The 18884-nt window shown below is 52.1% G+C and overlaps 9 protein-coding genes across 9 annotated transcripts; 5 read left to right on the top strand and 4 right to left on the bottom strand.

Annotated features, from left to right (window-relative positions):
• Positions 1-10: 10 nt before the first annotated feature.
• Positions 11-850, bottom strand: A1O5_05448 (4-hydroxybenzoate hexaprenyltransferase; the record flags this gene model as incomplete). Its single annotated transcript, XM_007746049.1, has 1 exon — positions 11-850. The coding sequence occupies one exon, from the start codon at positions 848-850 to the stop codon at positions 11-13; it is 840 nt and encodes a 279-aa protein (XP_007744239.1).
• An 836-nt stretch (positions 851-1686) lies between these two features.
• A1O5_05447 (uncharacterized protein) lies at positions 1687-5618 on the top strand (the record flags this gene model as incomplete). The annotated part of the gene is made up of 2 exons (XM_007746048.1): positions 1687-1954; positions 2011-5618. The coding sequence occupies 2 exons, from the start codon at positions 1687-1689 to the stop codon at positions 5616-5618; spliced, it is 3876 nt and encodes a 1291-aa protein (XP_007744238.1).
• Positions 5619-6144: 526 nt separating this feature from the next.
• Positions 6145-7143, top strand: A1O5_05446 (uncharacterized protein; the record flags this gene model as incomplete). Its single annotated transcript, XM_007746047.1, has 2 exons — positions 6145-6817; positions 6938-7143. 2 exons carry the CDS (start codon positions 6145-6147, stop codon positions 7141-7143), a joined length of 879 nt encoding a protein of 292 aa, XP_007744237.1.
• Positions 7144-7319: 176 nt separating this feature from the next.
• Positions 7320-8048, bottom strand: A1O5_05445 (uncharacterized protein; the record flags this gene model as incomplete). The annotated part of the gene is made up of 1 exon (XM_007746046.1): positions 7320-8048. The coding sequence occupies one exon, from the start codon at positions 8046-8048 to the stop codon at positions 7320-7322; it is 729 nt and encodes a 242-aa protein (XP_007744236.1).
• Positions 8049-8890: 842 nt separating this feature from the next.
• On the bottom strand, positions 8891-9256 carry A1O5_05444 (uncharacterized protein; the record flags this gene model as incomplete). Its single annotated transcript, XM_007746045.1, has 1 exon — positions 8891-9256. A coding segment is annotated over one exon (366 nt), but the record flags the coding sequence as incomplete, so codon positions are not given.
• Positions 9257-10507: 1251 nt separating this feature from the next.
• On the top strand, positions 10508-11780 carry A1O5_05443 (uncharacterized protein; the record flags this gene model as incomplete). Its single annotated transcript, XM_007746044.1, has 2 exons — positions 10508-11626; positions 11679-11780. 2 exons carry the CDS (start codon positions 10508-10510, stop codon positions 11778-11780), a joined length of 1221 nt encoding a protein of 406 aa, XP_007744234.1.
• A 676-nt stretch (positions 11781-12456) lies between these two features.
• On the top strand, positions 12457-14971 carry A1O5_05442 (uncharacterized protein; the record flags this gene model as incomplete). Its single annotated transcript, XM_007746043.1, has 4 exons — positions 12457-12547; positions 12740-13029; positions 13079-13722; positions 13771-14971. The coding sequence occupies 4 exons, from the start codon at positions 12457-12459 to the stop codon at positions 14969-14971; spliced, it is 2226 nt and encodes a 741-aa protein (XP_007744233.1).
• A 785-nt stretch (positions 14972-15756) lies between these two features.
• A1O5_05441 (uncharacterized protein) lies at positions 15757-17178 on the top strand (the record flags this gene model as incomplete). The annotated part of the gene is made up of 1 exon (XM_007746042.1): positions 15757-17178. One exon carries the CDS (start codon positions 15757-15759, stop codon positions 17176-17178), a length of 1422 nt encoding a protein of 473 aa, XP_007744232.1.
• Positions 17179-17357: 179 nt separating this feature from the next.
• A1O5_05440 (uncharacterized protein) lies at positions 17358-18309 on the bottom strand (the record flags this gene model as incomplete). The annotated part of the gene is made up of 2 exons (XM_007746041.1): positions 17358-18058; positions 18117-18309. 2 exons carry the CDS (start codon positions 18307-18309, stop codon positions 17358-17360), a joined length of 894 nt encoding a protein of 297 aa, XP_007744231.1.
• Positions 18310-18884: the final 575 nt, after the last annotated feature.

Genomic DNA, 18884 nt, shown 5'->3' with positions numbered 1-18884 from the left:
GGAAGTGCTATCACGCGCCAATGGTCTGAGTCGTGGATGTGCACTCCTCTTGGGCCCTCCGATGAAGATAGTCTCCGAGCAAGCCGAGAGATATGACTCCGCCGGTGATCCAGGCTCCGTTCTTAAACCACCACCAACAATCCTTGACATCCTTCAGATTCACCCGTCGGACCATGGTTGCCAGAGCCAGAGCTCCACCACCACAACTTCCGATGAAAAAAACCGGACCTGCTCCAGCAAAGTACCCGGCAGTCGCGAGAAGTCCAATCTGAGCAGCAGAGAAGACAGAGAGAGCAGTCTTTGAATTGTGCTCGTGTGCTTGGGCGATCGACTTGATGCCTACTTTGGCATCGTCCTCGATGTCCATGTAGGCATAGATCATGTCATAATTGAGGGTCCATGCAACACAGCTCGAATATAATGCCGCCGCAGCCGCAAGTGCGGCGGGATTGGAGACAAGGTCGATGCCGAGAGCTGGAAATCCCATTATTGCGCCCCACGAAAAGGCCAAGCCGAGAACAAACTGAGGGTAATGGGTCACTCGCTTGGCCAGAGGATACACAGTGACCAAAAGAAGGCTAGGAACTCCATAGTAGAGACACGGTAGAGGAAACTGTAAAAGCAGAGTCAACCCAGTGAGAAGTTGTGCGCCTAGATATACAATTGCGTTTTCAACAGAAACGGCTTTCCGCGCAATGGGCCGTAGTCGTGTTCGTTCGACATATGGATCCAAGTTGCGGTCCCAGAGATCATTAATTGTACAGCCGGCACCCCGCATGATCAAGGCGCCGGTGAAAAAAAGTGCTGTCGTAGAGATCACCTCGAGCGGTGACGCCATGGGCACGGCCATGGGCGCTGCAAGAAGTGTCGAAAACATGCAGGGGAAGAAGAGATAGTACGTCCCCGCGGGTTTGTCGAGCCGGATCAGTTCGGCATAAGGAATCCATGATGAAGGCAGTTTGGATACGATGCCTGTGCTGGGAGGTCTGTAGGTTGTGGGAAGATCCTGGCTTAATGGGGAGGGCGAGGCTGGGGTGGATAGACGTCGCTCATGGTTTGGGAAGCAAACCGTTGCTGTTGGTATGTGTCTTCGTCTCTGGTGAGCCGTTTCATAATGGAAGATCCTTTGCTGGTGCCGTCGAAAGCTGCGACCGGAAATGAAAGCCTGAGTGGAGAACCGAGAGGCCTGGCAAAGAAGCTTTGCATGCGCTGGCCTCGATGTCCAAAACATGTTCTGATGGGCCTCGACTGTAATTTCGGGAAGAGACTTTTGAGAGGTCCATGGCAAGGCTGAGAAGAGTTCAGGTCGCGCCGTCCGTTTTGGGCATAGCCTAGCCTCACCAGCCTTTCTCCGCATTGTGACCAGTTCCTGCTACGCGTCGATATTACAATGTCGCACTTTTTGCTTGGACTAGGCCACTTGCGCCCGCGGCTTCCCTTCACGTTCTGCTCAATGCGCTCTCACTCTTTCCACAAAACTCATTTCCCTGAAATACGCAGCCACTGCAACTCACATCGATCGGGTGCTCCGTTGAATGATCAACCATACCAAGTGCATTTCGCGCTTCACGCTGCGCTGCCGCCTCGGGCAAGAAGATGCGCTTTACCTCCGGATCTTTTTTGTGGAAGAGAAGGTCGCACAACTGAACAAGGGCAATTGCGCTCTCCTTGAAGCTTGCTTATACCATGCCGTCCACACGACCCTGCGCGGCCTTCGAGCCCATCTCACCGGACTTCGATTTGAACGCCCTTGTCGAGTCCCAGCCCAATTTCGAGTGGGTCGTGCGCATCCACTGCGACATGATAGATCACCAGGGCCTGGAAAACTTTGAAAAGTTGGTTCTCGTTCATGTCATCCTGGGCGGCAAGCCTCTCGTCATCGAGGGCTATGAGGGGCGATTGGACAAATGGACATTCGCTTTACAGTGGCTTCGCGACAACTGCGGTTCAAAAGGTATGGTCCTGTAACTGCATTAGCATGGCATATCGTGTGCTAACGGCTGTGGTTAGTCGAGAGTGCGCGAGATCTCACCAAGAAGGCCAACGTCCCCTTATCTATCGGTCATTATTTGAACAACATGGCGTTATTGACAAATCAGTGGACTCCGCGGAACTACAAGGACCCTGAACGTCAGCGAATGTATCTCAAGGATATTGATTGTCCGCAGCTATGGCAAGACAAACTGTCTGAAATCATCCCCCCCGGTCTGTTCTATCTCAACGAAACAACAGGTGACGTTGGTGGGTTTGGAGCAGTGGACGAAAACGACCCTATCAGGCCGGGTATGAGGAAAGGTAGGGGGATTGCCAGAGCTGGAGATCTGATGAGCAGCCTTCCAAAGGAAATGCGCGCCGAAAATCTCATGTGCTATGTTGGCCACGAGGGTACCTATACGCCCGCCCACCGAGAGATGTGCGCGAGCCTTGGTCAGAACATTATGGTCGAAGCTTCCACTGGCCTAGTTGAAGATGGCAAACTTACGAAGCCGGGTGCTTCGATCTGGTTCATGACCGAGAGCAAAGAACGCGAGGTGGTTGCTGAGTACTGGCTTTCCCGCCTTGGCCATGACATTGAGATCGAAAACCATTTCGCCCAGGTTAATGCGTGGAAGAACGCACCGTTTAGGACGTATGTTGTCGAACAGAAGCCCGGCGACTTTATCCTTATTCCTCCTTTGGCTCCGCACCAGGTGTGGAACCGGGGTACCAGAACTATGAAAGTCGCCTGGAACAGAACAACCGTTGAAACTCTTGAAATGGCAATGCATGAAGCTCTGCCACGAGCAAGGATGGTGTGCCGCGACGAACAGTACAAAAACAAGGCAATCGTTTACTATACCATGCAGAAGTACTCAAAACTCCTTCGACAGGCAGAGAAATTCAGGCAGAAATCCATGGGGCTCAAACACAAGTCGCCTTATGACGCGAAAGTCCGGCAACTGGAAAAGGATTTCCGCAGACTGCAGTTCCTGTTCACTGAAATATTGGTGTCGGAAAGTTTCCTCCCTGATCGCGCCCAGAAGAAGGTCGAGTATATCCCTTACGACAGCAACATTACTTGTTCATATTGCCGCTGCAATATCTTCAACAGGTTTCTCACGTGTCCCAACTGCATAGAGAAACCGGCGAACGGCGAAGAAGACACGTATGACATCTGCATGGAGTGTTACGCGATGGGCAGAAGCTGTGCATGCATATCGAAAATGAGGTGGGTTGAACAGTGGCCTTGGGGAGAACTGATGCAAAAGCACGAACAATGGCGACATCAGATCTTGCAATATGAAGCCAACGTGACCGAGAAATCGCCCATGTCGCTCAAGGTTGAACTGAATAGGTTCGGGAACAAAAGGACACTGGCCCAGATCTGTCAGCTTGAGTTGGAAAGGAGGCCGTTTCGAGACATCCGACGTCCGCCGTCTCCTGTAACAGGTGACGATCGCGAAGAAGTGGAGGAGGTGGACGCAAATGGCAATATCAAGAAAAAGAAGAAGATCAAGCGAACCGACAAGTTTCTAAGGGAGCATGCTCGGTGCCATGTTGACTTCCACTGGGAACCCAAGTGGAAACAAGCCGCGTGTACAAAATGCACCAAAAGCTATTGCTACGGCACCCTTTTTCGAAGATTCGACATGATGCCACAGGATATCCTCGCCGATCCAAACTGGTTGTGTCCGAGCTGTCGAAACATGTGTGGCTGCCGTCAGTGTAGAACTAAGCCCGGTTACAAGCCTTACACGCCATCTAGCACTATCCTTGGCCACAACACAAAGGCAATAGCAGACCCCCGATCGGTGGAGAGTCTCGTGGACTTCAGTTTTTCGAACATTGGCTGGATTCAGAAGGCAGATGATGATTATGGCGATCAATCCCGTCGTCTTCAGAAGCGACGGAAAGAGGCAGAAGCAGCCAAAGCCACGGGGCCTGAGCTGGGTGAGCACTATGTTGACGGTGATCAAGAGATGAATGACGGGGTGGAAGATGGTATTCTTCGGCTGGCGGAACAAGAAGGCATACCGATCGATCCAGCACTGGCAATGGCTGCTACATCTAGGTCTCCAGCAGAAGACGAGGATGAGTACGACGAAAACCCAGAAGGATTGAAGATGGGAGAAGAATCGACTTCCCGTGACGCTCCTGCGCCTGAATATGTTCTTCCTGAAGGTGGTGTTATCCGAGACGTTGAGCATGCTTACGAGCAAACCGAAGCTATTACATACGACTACCCAGATCCAGAGATCGGTCATCATATTCCTGCCCCAGTTGAAGAAGAGCAGCCAGTCGTGCCTCTTGGTTATGTACCGGCCGGCGCCGATGATAGGGCAGACATTGAAATGGTGGAGCGTAAACGCAAGCGTGCGAAGCTTGATGATGGTGACCGTGCTTACACTTACAAGAAACCCAACAGTGAGAGAAAAGGGGTACGGAAGTCGCTCATTATGAAGTTGCCTCTCCCGAGTGAAAGACTTGAAGAAATGGAAAGGTTGGCACGTGCGGCGCGCCAGGCCTTGAATGGAATGGAAGTTCCTGCGCCAGTCATCAGCTCTGATTTGCAAGCTCTCAATGCTGCTGAAGGAAACCCTCAAAGTGTGCCCAAAAAGGTTCGACGAGGCGTTGAGCATGTTGCGGTAGAACAGGATGACGAGTTCATGCCTGGTCGATACCGTGACCGCAGGAAACAGGCCGCAGATGGGATCACTCGACCGCCACCTGACGCAGAAATTACCAGACGGCAGACCCGGATGCACAACACTCATTACGAGGAGCCCTCGGAAGACGAGTTCAGTGACCTTGTTTCTGAACCTTCTTCCGAGCGCGCCAATTCCACGAACAAGCCAACAATGAAGGTAGTCAGGTTGGACGACGCCGACCTAGGTTTTGATTCTTCAGTATCCTCGGATGATGACTCGGCAGAAAATGAGAGCTCTGCTTCCAGCCCTCCTGTTGAAGGTGGACCGAGTGGTCTCAAGTCAGCGCCACGAATGGCCATGAAAGCTTCTGTGGCGCAGAATGTTCACCCCATATCGATCACAAGCCCTCCAGCCGAGCGAGGTGAAAGATCGCTTTCGGTCGCTTCATCAGCATCGCCTCAGAAAAGGGAACTTGCCAAGTCGACCTCAACTTCGTTCAAACCAGATCAATCAAAGGCTGCAGCAGAAGCACAGGCGAACCGACGGGCAAAAATGGCTGCGATTGAGTGGGTGGAAAATGAAAGCGAAGACCTGGACGACGCTTGGTCTCAGGCGTCATTCATGAACGTGCCTGGGCCGGATAATAAGGCCGCCAACCCAGCGCAGACGGAGGTCGAGCTGCCTGAACAACAAGCTGTTTCGCTTCCCAGGCCGATCATGAGGCACGGCAAACAGACAAGCCATACTCCGCCCGCGCCGCCCGTAACGAAGCCCGCAGCGAAACCCCCTATGGTATCGACCGTGAAAGCCTCAGCTTCGGAGTGGCTAGACAGTGATGATTCGGACAATGAGATAGAGGTTCGTAGGCCAGGCCAAGCTTGGGCTGCCGTTAATAGCGGGGCTGCGAGCGCGAGTCGAGCGAGAGCTTCAAAGCCTAGCCATGCTGACAAAAACCAAAAAAGGCGGGGGAGGCCTCGGAAATCCTCTTGATTATGGTAGTAGACCAAGCTGGGATGGATGGATATCTAGAAGAAGCCCTCTGTGCGAAGCCGGGAGAATCTGATACTGGGGCTACAAAGTGCTGGTTGTATGCTCGAGGACTGTCATGGCTTTGCGAATGTTTTTGGAGGTCGGGAGAGGATTGACTCCCAGCGCCTCGTACTGGAACGACTTTGATGAGGACGTATCGGATGGACAATGTAGTGTTGCTTGGGCGCTATTGTATACAGAGACGTGACGAAAATGAACTCAGACGGTGTCCCTGCCTGACAATTTGACGGCAGAGTTCATACCCAGTATTCCTGCCGAGACTCTCTGGCCCCCTTTTTCCTGTGGTACGCAAGGCTGGCAAGGCTGCAAAGTTCGGAGTTTTCGGGTCGCCAACTCCGAGCGAGGTGAAAATGACATCGACGGGACAAGGCTGCGAAATTCGTCGTTTTGTCTCGAAATCTGACATATTCCACGTTCACAATACCTTTCTTCTCCGCGAATCTCGTGGATTCTGAGCGTTAGCGCAATGCAGAGCATGCGCGTATTCCAGCGCCATGCTGCCCTGCGACAGCTCTTCTTCGAGGCGCGTTCGCCTGCCGTGCGCCGCGCCATGCACCAGACTCGAGCTCCTCTGCAGCAATCGTTCCGCACAAGACCATTCCTAGAAGCTCAACGAGCTCTTTTGAGACAGTCCTCACATACCCAGCGAGCTATGGGCACCTCCTCCCCGCCATCTGCTCAAGCGTTTCGAGCAGCGGGAAAGCAACCTTTACGGCGGAATAATGTCGCCGGCCGACGCTACAACTCGACTTCCAGTTCCACCGCGAACCAGAAACCATCCCTCAAGGAGCGCCTGAAGACCATGTCCCGGGAATACGGCTGGACGGCGGTGGGCGTCTACCTGGCGCTGTCGGCGCTGGATTTCCCCTTCTGCTTCCTCGCGGTGCGCATGATGGGCACTGAGACCATCGGGCACTACGAGCACGTCGTGGTCGAGACCTTCAAGGCGATCGTCAAGTGGCCGCTTCAGGGGTCCCGGAAGGCAGAGATGGCCGCTGATGGAGCCATCGATGAGGCCACCGACGTGAAGGAGCTCGAGCAGCACGGCGCTCAGGGAGGGAGGATCCTAGAACAAGAAGAGGAGACGAATGATCATGGGTACAAAGCTGCACAGAAAGCGAATCAGGGCGAGAATGCTAGTACGTGGCCCGTCTCTGCTTCTTCCCCCCCCCCCTCTCCCCCATTTCGTTGTGCCTTCGACCAAAGAAACACCAGAGCGAGAAAAGCTAACACCGTTTTTTTTTTTTCCCACCCGCCAGGTTTATGGACCCAACTTGCGCTCGCGTACGCGGTCCACAAATCTTTCATCTTCATTCGAGTTCCTCTCACTGCTGCAGTCCTACCCAAGGTCGTCAAGACATTGAGGTCATGGGGTTGGAATATCGGAAAGATGCCACATCGAAAAGCTGTCGGCGCAGGGCCGGGTATCAATACCAAGGGATCAAATATCAAACCGGGCGATTGAGAAGGAGAGACATATCTTTTCGTGGTTTTGGGAGGAGATTTCACCCGCTTCACTCATCTCATTTTCTGGGCTCGACAAAAAGGCTTCCTTTCCCTTCTTTATGAGGCAGGTATAAGTTAATGTACAAAAACCACCTTTTTCGATTCTACCTCTTCCCATCCTGTTCCTGTTCTCGATCAATCAAACCTCTGCCCCTCCAAGGGATCTCTTGTTCCCTCCTTCTCTAATAACTGGACTACGGTTCCATCCTCCATTTGTAAACTCCACTCCAACGTCTCGAAATACCCGCCCCGGGATCGCCGCACACTGACAAACTTTGTCTTTGCCTTCCCCTTTGTCCCCTTGACCCAAAAGCTGATGTCAATCGTGCCCTGCATGGGCGACAATTCGCCGCTGATCCAGGGCACTTTGCTCGCGAAGTAGATTTCGTCGCCCAGCAGCTCGCGGGCGTGGTCGCTGGTGCGCAGGGCGTAGAGGATCGAGTTGATGGTCGACGAGGAGGACTTTTCGTAGTTGAAGATGGCGAGCGAGGTGATGGTCACGAGCACGATGAACACAGGCAGCGTCTTGAGCCAGACTGAGATCGGCCGCGGCAGGTCAGGCAAGGCGCGGTCGGGACGGCGGGCGAGAAGCGGGCCTGAGCCTTCGCGCGGCGGAGGCACGAGAGGCCGCACGATCCGGTCGGCGGCGATGTGTTGCGAAGAAGGAGGGGATGCTGACGTCGAGGACGAGTATGACAATGCGCGGCATACACCATTACCGAGTCTGGGGGTGTAGGAGATCGACGAGAGGGAATCGTGCGCATGGTACGTTTGCCGTATCGAGTGCCGGAGCGAGAGCGGGAGGCTGTGAAGCTGCGAGAAGCTGTACTGGGAGGGGACTGTGAGGAGCTTTCTGGCACCCATAGTGGCGCTCTGAGAAAGTTGTACGGGCCCGGCCGGTGTGCTTGTAGCTTGTGCAGTGAAGATGCAATTGGAAGTGGGCTGCGATGTCAGTGCATGCCTGCGAGGTAATACTCGTACTGGACCTCGAAAAGGTGATGCTGTGGAGCGTCCGAGTTCGAGGTCAAGAATGACTAGCCTGTTTAGGTCTGGTGCATCCTCGAAGAGAACAGCCCACCAGCCTCTGTCGACGTCTTAATATTAACCACTCCTCTGTCCCTACTCTATGTATACCACTCGCATAGGCTCGACTTCAAGGCGCTGCTGCTGACCATTCTGGACTGGCTTCAGCATCTCTATTCAAAAAGTTGCAAATCAGATTGTTGTTAAATTTGTTTCTTCATTGTTTCGCTGAAATAGGCTCAGCATGTGGTAGCTAGCACCATCAACCCTATGATTGAATAACAGCCCGAGCCTTCATGTCAACATCCACCCCGTTGCTCCTATCTGCTCCTGATGCACTTGGTTCTCCTTAGTGTCCTGTTAACACCCTTTTTGACTGCCATTATTGTCCTCCTGGTGTCGCCCTATCATCTAATAATTTTCGATCTCTTCCGTGCTGCAATTCAACAGTCGCCGACTGCCAAAAAAGAATCCACCTACAATGGAATAAAGTCGTCCTGTTTGCCGAAAGTTCGCTCTTTTTCCATGGATCCCATGTCATTGTCATTGTCATTGTCATAATCAGGGATCATGGGAATGATGGAATCCGGTCCACTGGATTTTGCCTTTGCTTGGGGTCTCGCAAGACTGGAAGGTGTCTGAATACCAGAATTGCACGACGGCGATGCAATCTCACTAACATCTGCTGGATCAATATGAGTGTGCAGACATCGGGTATTGTAACAGATACCAAATCGAGCATACTCACGGCACTGGCGGAGATGGCGATATCGACAACTTGCGCCTTTCTCGCACCAGCCAAAAAGTGCAAAGTCCGAACATGGGGCCGCCCAAGGCTCCACCTGAGCATGGGAAAAGGGACAATTGGATCGATCGCATCTTCCAGCAAGGAAAAAAGTGCACGTTGGTGTGGTCTTTGAGGTAGGAACATGGCTGAGATTACAGCTCATGCCTCGGATACAATGTCGGTTTTGCAAGACAGAGGGGCATAAAGAGACCTTCATGGGGTCGTGGATGTGGAGACACTTAATACCACGTGAGCAATATCCTGGATGGAAGGGTCAGTATCTCAAGTGTCAAATCCTGCTCTTCACGTGGACCTTAATACCGCTGAGACTGTATTGCTGACATTGGCTCGGCTGGGAAATCGGTACGCTTCTTTCTGGTCAGTACTGGGCGCGTCTCAAAGATTCCTAAGGTGGCTTTGTGGAAGAGCTATACAGACCTAGGGGCATTTGTGAGTTCCTGTTGCTGATTGTGAAGGGACGGATGCTGGCTGTGGGTTGTTGTCTGGTGTGGCTCAACTGTCTCAATAGGCCCTTGATGGGACTGAAGAGTTGGATCGAGGGCTTCGACTCGTTGGGGGCTGCCAGTTGTCATTCTGCCCTCCGATGATGATTCACTGATTTGATCACCAATATCTGAAGGATCTGCAAAACTTGAGAGTGCTCGTCTAAAAGGGGTTCACTGACATACGTTCACCTTTACCAGAGACCTGCGTTTGCTGATCAATCTCCGAAACTGTCGGCTGTCCAAAGAGGTTGGCCATCGATGGCAGCGAGCCATTTTCGACAATAGTGGTGTCGGAGCCCACGGCCTTTGCCCCCTCCTTCGAGTCTTTGGCTGTTAGCCAGTTCAGAAATCGAGACTGTGGCCATTCCAGAGCTTGCTTCAAAACACCAGAGGTTTTCTGTCTGACGACAGCGATGAATGATGGCTTGGGATATGGACCGACACCTTCGGAATATCGCACTCTGGGGTGTCGTCTGACAGTAGAAGACTTGTGTCGTTGGGAAACACTGTTGACCTCTGAATGGTCAGCGTGTACATGAGGCGCATCTTTGCCAAATTCTATCTGATCTATGATATTGTCAACGTCGCGTCGCGCAACCCTCAATATCAGTGACGCACTCTGGGGTTGATCTATGTCGGGATCCATGGCAGCTTCACACAAATTTCAGTTGACCACGGCAGTCAAAGGATGGCAAAGAAGTAGAGTGAACCATGGAGGGTAAAAGTTTCAAGGAAGAAAAGAATTAGAATAGAGAAAGCCTCTCTTTGAAGGTGCGATCACAGTGAGAGGAGGATGGTGGACAAGGCTGCGCTAGTCCCCTCTGAATGGCAGCCTTGAGCAGGAATGTTTGCCGACTGGTCAGCCTTGTTCTTGCCTTGTTCCACCTCTGCTGTTGAAAATTGGATCGGAGCTCTAAGACATTCAATGCACAAGTCCCCTTGAACATTGCCATAAGACAATGTATTCGTCAACGCGAATTTAACGTCGGACCTCGTCTTATATCAAAATGCTACAGCCACGTATACCTTTCCGGTCCCTGTGCCAAAAATGTCGACTTTCATCACCTAGTTTGCGCAGGACCTACGCGCAGGTGCAAGTCATCGACCCTGCTCGCCCGAGCGGCTCGGTCCCAGACGCTGCCATGACCGACCTCCCCCTCGCTCAAGCTGACGATCGAACATCACTCTCCAAATTTGAAGTACGGCTGCGGCGATACACTCCTCGAACGCCGGGCATTCGCCATTTGGTCCGTCCGTTGAACGAACATTTATGGAAAGGCCGACCGCACTTTCCCCTCACGTTTCCCAAAAAGGGCCATGGGAAAGGAGGTCGAAATCATACCGGTCATGTAGTGGTTCGACACCGTGGAGGTGGACATAAGAGGAGGATACGAATTGTTGATTTTGCGAGGCGTACTGGCGGAAAGCATCTTGTCGAGCGAATCGAGCATGACCCGGGCCGCACTGCGCATATTGCCCTTATCAAGCACCTCCAGACCGAGGAGCGGAGTTACATTCTAGCGGCAGAAGGATTGCGAGCCGGAGACACAGTTGAGAGCTACCGGTCAGGACTGCCACAGTCGCTAATCGACGAAATGGGCGGACATATCGACCAGGGTGTCCTAGCTTCCAAAACAGCTCACAGGGGCAATTGTCTGCAGTTAGGCATGATCCCTGTTGGTACTCCAATATTCAACATCACTCCGACGAAAGGCGACATTGGGAAGATCTGCCGAAGCGCAGGAACACATGGGATTATCATCGGCAAGGGAGAGGATACGGTGCAGAAAGAGATGATGAAGTTGATTGGTGACAACGGCGGCATGGACTTGTCCACGTTGAGCGTGGATCAGCTGAGGAAATTCGAGAAGGCGGCCAACTATGTAACTGTGCGCCTTTCCAGCGGCGAGGTTCGACTCATTGACAAAGACGCTGTGGCGACTATCGGCGTTGCAAGCAATGTCAACTTCAAATATACGTCGCTGGGGAAGGCGGGTCGATCGCGATGGCTCAACATTCGACCAACTGTGCGAGGTGTGGCCATGAACGCAGCAGATCATCCGCACGGTGGTGGTCGAGGTAAATCCAAGGGTAATCGCATCCCTGTGAGCCCTTGGGGAGTTCCTGTAAGTCTTCTTCTTTCGCAGTGTTTGTTTGACAATGCTGACCCATCATCAGGCGAAATCTGGCTACAAGACGCGAGACAAGCACAAAGTCAATCCTCTTGTGGTTACTCAACGTCCCAGAAACCAGGGACGACGGAGAAGAGGTTATGCGTAGATTAGGACGTGTATCAATATCCCCTGGCATAGGCACACTGTAAATGCACTATTCTCTGGCACAGGCTCACCTTGGTTGGGCGCTCTGGCAATGTTGTTCTCAGGAAGCAGACCTTTAGCAGATTCTTTTTGACTCAGCTCGCTCTCCATGTCAGAGCCTTGAGGGCATAAAGCTGAGGTCTATATACCTGTACATACAAATGTAGATTCTAGGCCCAGATTCGTGTCAGCCCACATGCTCCTAAGTGGTTGCCACTAGGCACGAGTTCAGCTGTTCAGGTCAACTGGCCAAGAACTGTCCCGCCTCTTTTTCGGCTAGGTAACGTTAGCCTCCGGGGGCTCCAAGTTACTATGGGATTGCTTGGACTCTCACCCACCGAGCATCCCGCGTTCCCCCGGGCTGTGTGTGTGGCGCCCCCTTAACCCCGATCCTTAGTAATCTCCAGCCCTTCGTGTGCCTCTCGGCCTCTATCACGGGGCAGAGCCACGGGAGGCTTGGTGAGTGGCAATTCCCATATCGCTGAGTCTCTAACCCCCTGACAATGAGGTCCAGCGCAACGCACATCTTGCTCTAGCGGCCCCAATTCATGGCCTCACCCAAAGTCAACTCCGATACTTACGTATCTTGTGAATGTCCTTTACGGAAATGGACAGCTAGCCATGGACACAGAAGCAGAATGGCCACCACAACTCTCTTTGGTCCCAAGAGCGAAGCGCCGATCTCGTGTGCAATCAGCTTGCCAGAGATGCAGGAGGCAGAAACTGAAGGTGGGTTGAACACGCGCTGCTGCTCGCTATACATCGCTGACCGATATCGATGGCCAGTGTGATCAAGAGCGACCTTGTTCGTTGTGCTTGAGGTCCGAGGTTCCTTGTATTTCCGAGTCTAGGCAAAGGTCAGTAGCGCATATATCTCCTTGTGGACTTCCCAGAAAACAATATCCCTGTGAACTAAGAAAGAGTTATTCGAATTCAGGCGCAAGAAAGTGTCAAGACTCCATTCCCCGGATGCAGACAATGGCCAAAGCGAGAAGCAAAACGGAGTTGTCCCTCCAGCATCTCTTCATGCCACCAGCGCCTCACCACAGTCACGATTCAGCCATGGCGAAGAGCAAGACAATAGCTCTACTCCTGGCCAACAGACAAACAGCCCTGCGAAAGTCAAGGCGCCAGTTAGCCTCGACCGACTTTCGGCAACAGATCCTGAAGCCTACAATCAGCGGATTTCTTCGGCAGGACTGACACAGGAGGTCCGTTCGTCGAATTTGTTGTTGATCCCGCGACTGATAGCGACCCCAGATCATTGACAACTTCAGCCCTGAGATCATCCTTGAGAGCTCTACCTCTGCGCTCCCCGGCGGGGTGGGTAGTTCTCAAGGGGTGTTCGGAACGTCACAGGATGATATTACGATGGAACAGCTGCTGGGCCTCGAATTGCCGTCGAAACGAGTGACAGACTATTTCCTGAACGCCTATCTCGACGCCGTCCATTGGTTTATGATGCTTTTTCATGAGCCAACGTTTCGATCGTCCTATGAGCGGCTGATGGCTTCGAGGAGATTTTCGCGGGCCCGGTCGAACCAGGTGATCTTCATACTCCTGGTGCTCTCCATGGGCGCACATTACGCTTCGGATGACGATGTGCGACAAAAGTTTCCTACCTTCCAGCTCGAGACATTCCGAAAGCTCTCTCTCAAAAAAGTTGAAGATAGCTTGCACTCTCTGTACGATGCCGCGGAACTCGAATCTGTCCAAGTGTGTGTCCTTCTTGGGTCATACTATGTCTATCATGGTCGCCCCAACCTTGCATTTGTTATTCTAGGTGCCGGACTCAGATGTGCCCAACTCATGCTGCTGCACAGAGAATCCGCTTGGCGGGGGTTGTCAGAAATTGCAAAAGAGGAGCGCAGACGGGTGTTTTGGGCTCTTTTTATCTTTGATCGGTAAGAAGGTGATTTGGACAGTCTGGGCTTCTACTGAAATCATTTTAGATTTGCAGCTACAATATTTGGTCGGCCCTGTGGCATTCCAGTTGGTGAAATTGACATCAAGACACCAGAAAATATTGGCGACACCACTGTCCAGCATCCGTCCTTCCGCTCGACCGCGACCATGCCAGACGGAACTGTGGAACCAGTCACCACGTTTGCCTACTTGAAGTACAAGATCAAGCTGTACCAGATATCTTCGCCTATCATCGGTGACCTATATTTTCATCGAAGTTCGAGTGTATCAGAGTTGGCACTCAAAGTCTATCGAATCGACAAAGAGCTGTCCAACTTCTTCAGCGCTTTACCGCCGGAGCTGAAATTAGAAGATCTGTGTCGAAACACCGCTGAACCTGTGACAACTAATAGCCGACCTTTTATGCTTCAAGCGCTGGCTCTCCAAATTGCGTACGATAATGTGCAAATCCTTTTACACCGCCCGTTACTCTCTCAAGATCTGCGAAACTTCAAGACAGACGCAGCCACATCCGGACCTCAGGGGTCGACCTACTCCATCGGCCAGATCGACTTTGCTACTGACACTAAACTGTCGCATCGACATGTTCATGAAATTCTACTTGCCAGTAGAGACAATTGCTGGGAGTCTGCAATCAGGTCGTCCAAGCTTGGCCAGTATCGCCAGTGCTTGATCTCTGCACGAGATAGTCACGCCGCCGCATTTCTCGGGATCAACCTTTTCACAGCTGGCATGGTCCTGTGCGTCGTGGCTCTTTCACGACCCCTGTCCTCGGAGGCGCAAATGGCTAAACAGGCTGTTGCTCGGATCATGTCGCTTTCACGATTCTTATCAGGCAGGGCTCTTCTCTCTGCGCAAACATCAAAGATTTTGAAGGACCTTGTTCGACTGATCGGAGAGAAGGAGATTAAGGCAATGCTTTCAGAATCTGAAACCTCACAAAACATGGCTACGTCGGCGGGTTTAAGATCTAGAGAAATGGCAGGCTCCTCCAACGCTACACCTGGTCCTGCCTTCGGAGATCCGGAATACCCCGATGAAGTCGCTCCGAATCAAACTACGACGCAAATAGATGACGAATCCGCTCCCTTTACAATTGACCAAGTTGGGACTTCGATGGACGATTTTGACTTTTCGGGATTCGAGAACATAGATTTCAACAATGGCTTACTGATCATGCAACAAGGTAGGGACTACTACCACCTTCCTATTATTTTGTTCGTTTGAAACTGACAACTGTCACAAGCAATGTTTCCGGAAGTATCTGGCCCGGATACGGAGAGATCAGCTAACGACGGAATGGAGCAGAGCATGCCACAGTACGGCGCCGACAATTCTGACATCAATCAAACGGGTGGCAATGATATTGGTCTCTTGGGCGCTGACATTAGCATGATGAATACCGTTGGGCAGACCTGGCTTTGGGACTCTGCCACATGGTGATCGATGTGATGATCCCAGGCACTATTACGGCGATTTGTCGGCATAAGTGGGAATTTGAGAACTCCTTGTTCCCAGACAAGCAGCCGAGGAGCAATCCATGAAAGAGATACAAAGTCCCTTTCAGCCTTGCCAGGACTGTTCTTATTCTTAACCAATCCTGCGCTATACCAATTATAGAATAGTTTCTAATCACATGGCAGTGATATTCGCCGAATTCGGAAAATCTTCATAGAATTATTATTAATAAAATTGACCAGCGAGCCAGCTCCGCAATCAACAATATCGCCACTATTCTACTAGCCTAAAGAGCCTATCAGGTAGGATAGTTTGATAGCTCTTCATTCCTAGTCAGACTACTAACGAGAACGTCTAAGGATGCTAATCGAGGGCTTAGTTGGATAGCACCATTTGTAGATGACAAGGCTGTGATTCGGGTAACCTGCCTAGTGGAACCGTGTTCAAAAAGTTTTGTGAATTGCACATTGAAAAAGTCACGGCTCGAAGGATCTCCACCAAAATTTCTTGCTCGCTTTGTTTTCTCTATTGTTACGAGAGCAGGCTCTGTCAAAATGGCCAAAACCAAGACAAAGGCACACTCGAAACAAAAAGACATCCTCCGCTCGACAACCTCCCCGCTCGTAAAAAGCACGCCCCAAAGGTCGCAGAAATCGATCGAAGACCTCCTCACCGAGGCTGCAGAACTCCTTGAACAGTCGCAGCCAGAACTTGCGCTTCCGCTTGCCGAAGAAGCACTGAGGAGACTCGAAGTGGAACGGCAAGAACAGCGTTCTCCCAAGGACGATGAGATCGATACCGACGACCTTCTCGCTTTGGCCGCACAGGGAGTGCCGACCCTGCCCTCTGTCCTTACGCTGAATGCCGAAATCCAGGTTGCACTGGGAGATGTCGTGTCGGCGCGAAGGAATTTTACACGCGCAACACGGATTGATAAAGACGGGGCACTCATATCCGCGGAACCGTGGCTTTGGCTCGCGCAGCTATGTGAAGAAGGCGGGACAGAGAGTATCAGATACTTCGAACACGCGTGTGAGGTGCTCAGGAACGAAATCGACGTCCTCGAAGAAGCGGCCAATGAGATGGATATTACCGGGTCAGACGGGGATGCAGGCACGAAGAGGGTGCTTAACGAAAAGAAATCGAAGCTGGCGGATGCGCTCTGCGCTATGGCCGAAGTCTACATGACTGATCTCTCGTGGGAGAATGACGCCGAATCACGTTGCGAGTCCCTCGTCACCGAAGCCGTGGCCGTGTGCCCGGAACATCTGGGTGCGGGCGTGCTACAGACATTGGCGAGCGTGCGGATCAGTCAAGAACGGATGGAAGATGCCCGAACGGCGTTGAAGAGGAGTCTCGACATCTGGAATGACGCCGGCCCGTCCGCCTCCGAAGAAGAAGCAGCGGGTCTCAAAGAAAAAAACAAAGATGGAGAAAGCAGCAGTGTTGTTGTCGGGGCTGATGATGACGGACGAAAGCCTGACTTCGCAACCCGCGTCTCCCTCAGCCGTTTGTTAATGGAGGTCCAGCTCGAGCACCTCGCCATGGCCGTCCTGGAAGGCCTCGTCCGCGAAGACGACCAGAGCATTGAATGCTGGTACCTCGGCGGCTGGTGCCAAGTGCTCATCTCGCAAAAACCAGACACCACCACTTCTGCAGAGGCTAAGCGCAAGTGGCTCGAGACCGCGAGGCAGTGGCTGGAGAACTGTCTCAGGCTGTACCGCGTGCTCGGATACGAGGATGAGAGGCTTCGCGAGCATGCGGTCGAGTTGGTCCATGGGTTGAAGAAGGAGTTGCGGGTCGAAGGGGAAATGGACGAGGAAGAGGACGATGCCTGGGAAGATGTCGATGAGCAGGATGACGATGATGATGACGAAGATGGTGATGGAGACGTCGAGATCGAAGCCGATGGCGACAATGACGTGGAAAGCCATACTGCTGCAAAGGCTGCAGATGGCGATGTAGAGATGACCTGAATGCTTTCGACACCATGAGCGGCAGCAAGACATAGATGATAAAACAACCCAGACGACTTTCGTGACGAACTCGATCGATCGCCTGCTGAGATTCAGGACGGCAACTTTGCGTTGTAATCTGGCTATATTGATATTTCCAATGTCATCTGAATCTCGCCCGAGTACAAGTTCACCGCCAGCTAGTTCTCTGCCTTGAAAACACGGGCAAACGTCTCTCTCGGCGTCTCCGGCTTGAAGTCAAAGAGGTCATTATCCAACTTGCCAACCCCGTCCGCAACACCATATCCACTGGTTAACAACGGCTTGATACTATACATCATCTCGGACAAATCGTCCTCGTTCACCCTGGCTTGTTCTTCCAGTTCCTTCGCCTCGGAGACATCCACCCAGGTGATTTGGTACTTGACGCCTCTGGCCTGCTCCAACTCGGCGATCAATTCTTCAATTTTGCCTGTCCAGCCTTGCACCCGCAGTGTGCGCCCTGGACTGTCGAAAGGAATCCGTAGCGAATCGATGGTGTGCCGCGCGATGTCGGGGATACTCGTGACGCCGATCCTCTTACCAGGTTGACCATACAATCTTGCTGTGAGCTTCTGATGGTCAAACCCGTAGAACTCGTCCAGCGCCCACTCTGTGAAAATACCCGTGACCATGAGGGTATATTGAAAACCAGGTGCTTGGGCGGCCTTGCCACGTAAATAGGCCCTTACAGCTTGCTTGTCGCGGAAGTAGCGCAAGTTTTGAATCTGCCGCTGGGAGATATCGCTGTTCCATTCCGAGGAGTACCAATGCTTTACGCCAACGGAGACGGCAACTTCAACCATAGCAGGTTGCAAGACCATCAGGGGATTGCCGACTGCTGATATGACATGCGTGAAGCCTGCACAAATGGTCAAAATACAGTCATGGGTTGGAAGATTGAATTGCCTTGTCCGGACCTTGATATGATTTTGCCTCATAGAATGATCCAATCACAACCTCGACATCGGAATTGCTGAATTTAGTGGCCCTGTCGGGGGTTGCGAGAATGGCGATGCGCTTGAATTGGTCTCTTTGGCGGATAAGTTCATCCATGAGAGGCTTTCCTAGAGCGCCGCTTGCGCCGATCAGCAGGACTGAAATGTCTGCCATCTTTGGTATAGGTGTGATGATGTGCTAGATGATACTTTCAGTATCCTCAACTTGAATTGATGTGGCCATATCGAAAGCCCAGGAAGAAAAGCCCCGTATTTGAACCTTTTCACTGCGCCCACAACGCAGTTGACGCGACAGCTGTCAACTTCTGCGAGGTAGAATCACCTCGAGATGAATTGATAATGCGAGAAAAGCCACATGCGCTGGGTTCGCTGACTTATCCAGGTGTGAGATTGAAAGCTAAGCAGTGATCGCATACCGGCCAATTACGGCCGCACTTCTGGAGTCGAGCCACGTTTCTTTCCCCATTCGGTTTTTGGTATAACCAAGACTGGTATTCATTCAGGCGTCTCCAGACAGAAGTAAGGATGACTAATTCCTCGCTAGACATTCACGGCCGTCTGAGAAAAGGTTGCCGAATCCAGACATCTGTCCGATCTTGGAAATGCTCCCGAAAAGGCGCACAAACATTCGGCTCATTCAACGTCCGGTCGCGTCTTGCCGTAGTCGCTCGCCTCGCTGAGTGTCTCGGTCTTTGAGAGCTTCCCGGAGTAGTTGAGCTCAGACCCGAG

This window comes from Cladophialophora psammophila, assembly GCF_000585535.1.
Source record: "Cladophialophora psammophila CBS 110553 chromosome Unknown aczJe-supercont1.7, whole genome shotgun sequence".
Classification (NCBI taxonomy): Eukaryota; Fungi; Ascomycota; class Eurotiomycetes; order Chaetothyriales; family Herpotrichiellaceae; genus Cladophialophora; species Cladophialophora psammophila.
The sequence above is the reverse complement of the archived record's forward strand: the minus strand, read 5'-3'. Positions and strand labels throughout refer to the sequence as shown.